Source organism: Camelina sativa, unplaced genomic scaffold (assembly GCF_000633955.1).
Source record: "Camelina sativa cultivar DH55 unplaced genomic scaffold, Cs unpScaffold00989, whole genome shotgun sequence".
Classification (NCBI taxonomy): domain Eukaryota; kingdom Viridiplantae; phylum Streptophyta; class Magnoliopsida; order Brassicales; family Brassicaceae; genus Camelina; species Camelina sativa.
In genome coordinates, this window is record NW_010922114.1 from 4524 (window position 1) to 8220 (window position 3697).

The window sequence follows — 3697 nt, forward strand, 5'->3', positions numbered from 1 at the left end:
TCCTTGAGACGGTTCCACTTGAGTGCCTTGAGTGCCTTGAGCAAGTTCAAATGTCTAAGACACAAGATGAAGCAAAATAAAGGTCAGTTTCACATACTATTTAACACAAGGTAGATTGAAAACTTCACTCACTAACCTGTTTAGAAGACTTCTTCTTCGAGTGAAACCTAGAATTGTGACCAGCTTCACCACACATACCACAATGCATTATCCTTTTCAACTTTTTAGGTGTTTTTTTCGAAGGAGACTCATTTGGTCTTTTTTTCCTCTTTTTGTCCTTCTTATTCTCCTTTCCTTTCTTCCTCCTAGGCTGCGGGGGTGATGGTAGTCTATGCACATTAGGGAAGTTAGTAGATGGCCAATAAGCAGGTCCTCTTTGTGGAACAAGGCCTTCTGTGTAGTTCCTCCTCCACATAGGTGTCCGAAACCAGAAACACACATAGTCTTCAACCTCAAACTTCCTATCAATAATGACTCCATAAGCATGCTCACAAGGAATGCCACAGATTTTCCATTTTTGACAAGTGCAAGTCTTCTCAGTCAAGCTTACCCGATGAGAAATTCCACTAAGTGTAGCTTCGTAACTATCGTTTGTGCTCCTTCTAATATGACATTCGGAAGCTTTTTCAAATTCTTTGGCAAGGAACTTAGACACATATGGCGTGCATCTCCCATTGTGATCATGAGACTCGGCAGATCTCCTGGCAATCCTGACCATCGCAAGTCTCCTTATGGTCTCAAGCATTGGCACAAATGCTTTGTTCCTGGCTTTCAAAATGGAGTTGTTGAATGACTCGACTGAGTTATTCTCAACATCTTCACAGAAGTTTCCTTGCTTGTAGAACGCCCTGCACCAATTTCTTGGTTTCGACTTTACAACATCACGCCAGACAATCTCACTGTAGTTTTTAAGCTTGATCATGTTTGCTTCAAAATCCTTCTCATTGTAGCTCCATGCAATATCCCAGACATACTTCTTCATCTCTTTATCTTTCCCATGGTTTCTCTTCAAGTTGCCATAAATGTGTCGGACACACATTCTATGCTCAACTTTTGGTAGCTCTAACTCAACAGCTCGGATAAGTCCCTGAAAAAAAAGCAAGAGGTTAATAACTGAATAAATACAACACATTACCAATGAACCCAAAATCAGAATGTTTATTACCTTTTGGCGATCAGAGACTATGATATAACCATCACCATCCATTAGTCCCAAATCAGCCTTAATCTTCCTCACAAACCACAACCAATTTACTATGTTTTCTACTTGTACACACCCCCATGCTATTGGGTAGATAGCATTATCTGAATCTCTACCTAAAGCAACCAACAACTGACCTTTAACTTTACCTTTTATAAAGGTTCCATCTAAACCTATTAGTGGCCTACAAGAATCTTTCCATGTTCTCTTGAGCACATCAAAGCAGACATAGAAACTGTTGAATACCTCTTCTCCTGCATCGTTAGTCACAGTGTCAACTTCAACAGTTGAATCTTGGTTTGATTCTCGTATCTCAGACGCGTAATCTTGGAGCATTGCAAACTGCTCATCATACTCTTTCTCAATCCATCTCAAAGCTTTATTCCTTGCAGCTTGACATTGAGGCCTGGATACAGTGATCTTCCATTTCGCTTTAATGGTTTGTTCTATCTATATTGGCATGAAATACTCAGGTTCTTCTCTAATTTGATCTAGAAACAACCTAGAGATAACAAGAACCTTCAACATCTCACAATCTCCATTCGGATTACATGTATGCTTATCAATGTACTTATTCACCCTCCACCTCCTACATTTCTTAGTGATTGCACAATATATGCGCCAAATACATCCATCTCCAGCACATCTAAATCCAATCTTGGTTTTATCATACATGTACTGTGCGATGTTGCATCCAGTCTTCAGAGCATGGCCGAGTACAGCTTCCTTAAATGCAATGGCGTTGAAGAATATTTGGTGATAGTACAAAGTCCCATCGACTTTTCTGATGTTGTTCCGCTTTCTCACTCGACGAGCTTCATCATCTTCATCACTTGAACTGTCCGGATACTCATCATGAACGATCGATGGTTCGTCTATAAACTCCACTACGGCTTTCTCGATGTCAAACGTGTCTCGCTCTCTTGGATCTTCATCGTCGGGTTCATCGTCTTGGATCGGACCTTCTGCTCCTTCCTCTGACGGAACAGACCCAGTAGCCTCGTCATGAACGACTGTCACATTCGTCTCCAGCTCATTCGAATCCATGGAAATTGAGATTTTTTCCTTTCTAGGGTTCTTCGATTTGGGGATTTGGGGATTTTTATGTTTTGGGGATTTTAGGATAAATGGGTATTGTTTAACGGGTTGAATCGGGTCGATTTGGGTTAATTTCTGGGTTAATCCGGTTTAATTTTGTTGGCATGCGGTTAATGTATTTCTTGGAACAGTAAACCAATGATAAACCACGATTTTAGCATAATGTGTGGACAGAAGTTTCGAACTTTAAATTTGGGGGGATACTGGACTGAAACTTACAAATTGGGGGGACAGAGATCGACGTTTAAAAACTGGGTGGATGTGGTGCTATATGAAAGTTTTTGGGGGGGATACAGATCGTTTTTCCGTGAATATAACCAAATAGTATCTTTAGTTTAGTTGGTATATGAAACCATATGTAGCTTTATGGTCACCAGTTCAAATCTGTATATGTTTTATAATATAGGATGTTTTTGAGAAGTTTTTTTGTTTCATAATATTGATGTTTTCAAGTTTCTATGTTACTTTTACATTAGTTTAATATTTTTTATTATGCAGTCTTGTTTATAATTGGTTGAATTTTTTAAAAATGATTATTTCTTAATCTGCGTGCTTTTACTTAAAACATCTTATATGTTGAAACCGATGAAATATTTGTTTGATGTCTTACTTTAGCAACTTTACTTTAGCTTTTAGTATATTCCTGCGCCGTATAACCAGACGCCTAGATGACCGCCTAAACCGCTTAATATAACTTACATAAATTTTATTTTACTATTTATTTTTGATTTTTAAATTACATATATTTAAATTATTATGTTTTATATCTATATATATGTAATTATAAACATTTATATGTTGTTAATATAACTTAAATAAATGCATTTTCATGCTGTTGTTTATAATTTATAAATTTTTTTAGTTTTATAACATATATTTTTGTATAATTATATATATATATATATATAATGTTTTATGTTCTAAACGCCTAAACCGCCTAAAAACTTTCTACGCCCCGACTAAGCGTTCTAGGCGCTAGGTGCTGGGTCACCGCCCCAGATACCGCCTAGCGTTTTCTTGAACACTGCGTATAACATAACATTTGTGGATAGTTACTGTTGTAAGTGTTTAACAACAATCACACAAATTGTCTTGATAGTTTGATTTTAAAACTTTTTCTTACTAGACTCAATCTTCATGGTATTTTCCCTAATTATGATGGTTTTGTGTATTTTTTTAATTAGATATCCAGCCGTCTAACAAATTGATAATCATTTTTTTGTAACACAAGTTTAGACACTACATGTAAATGGGCTTGGCCCAATCTATTTGACTTTGTGTATGTCGATCGTGTTCCTCGCACTTCGCAGTGTTCTTTCCTCTTCTCTCCCTCAAACTCACTCTTCTTCCGGACACATCATACTCCGATCTTCTTCGCTTAATTCCATATCTGAAGTC

General features: G+C 37.3%; 1 protein-coding gene across 1 annotated transcript; it reads right to left on the reverse strand.

Annotated features, from left to right (window-relative positions):
- Positions 1–136: 136 nt before the first annotated feature.
- LOC104774012 lies at positions 137–2248 on the reverse strand (the record flags this gene model as incomplete). Its single annotated transcript, XM_010498679.1, has 3 exons — positions 1721–2248; positions 1166–1651; positions 137–1087 (listed from the first exon to the last, which is right to left on the reverse strand). Coding segments are annotated over exons 1-3 (1965 nt in total), but the record flags the coding sequence as incomplete, so codon positions are not given.
- Positions 2249–3697: the final 1449 nt, after the last annotated feature.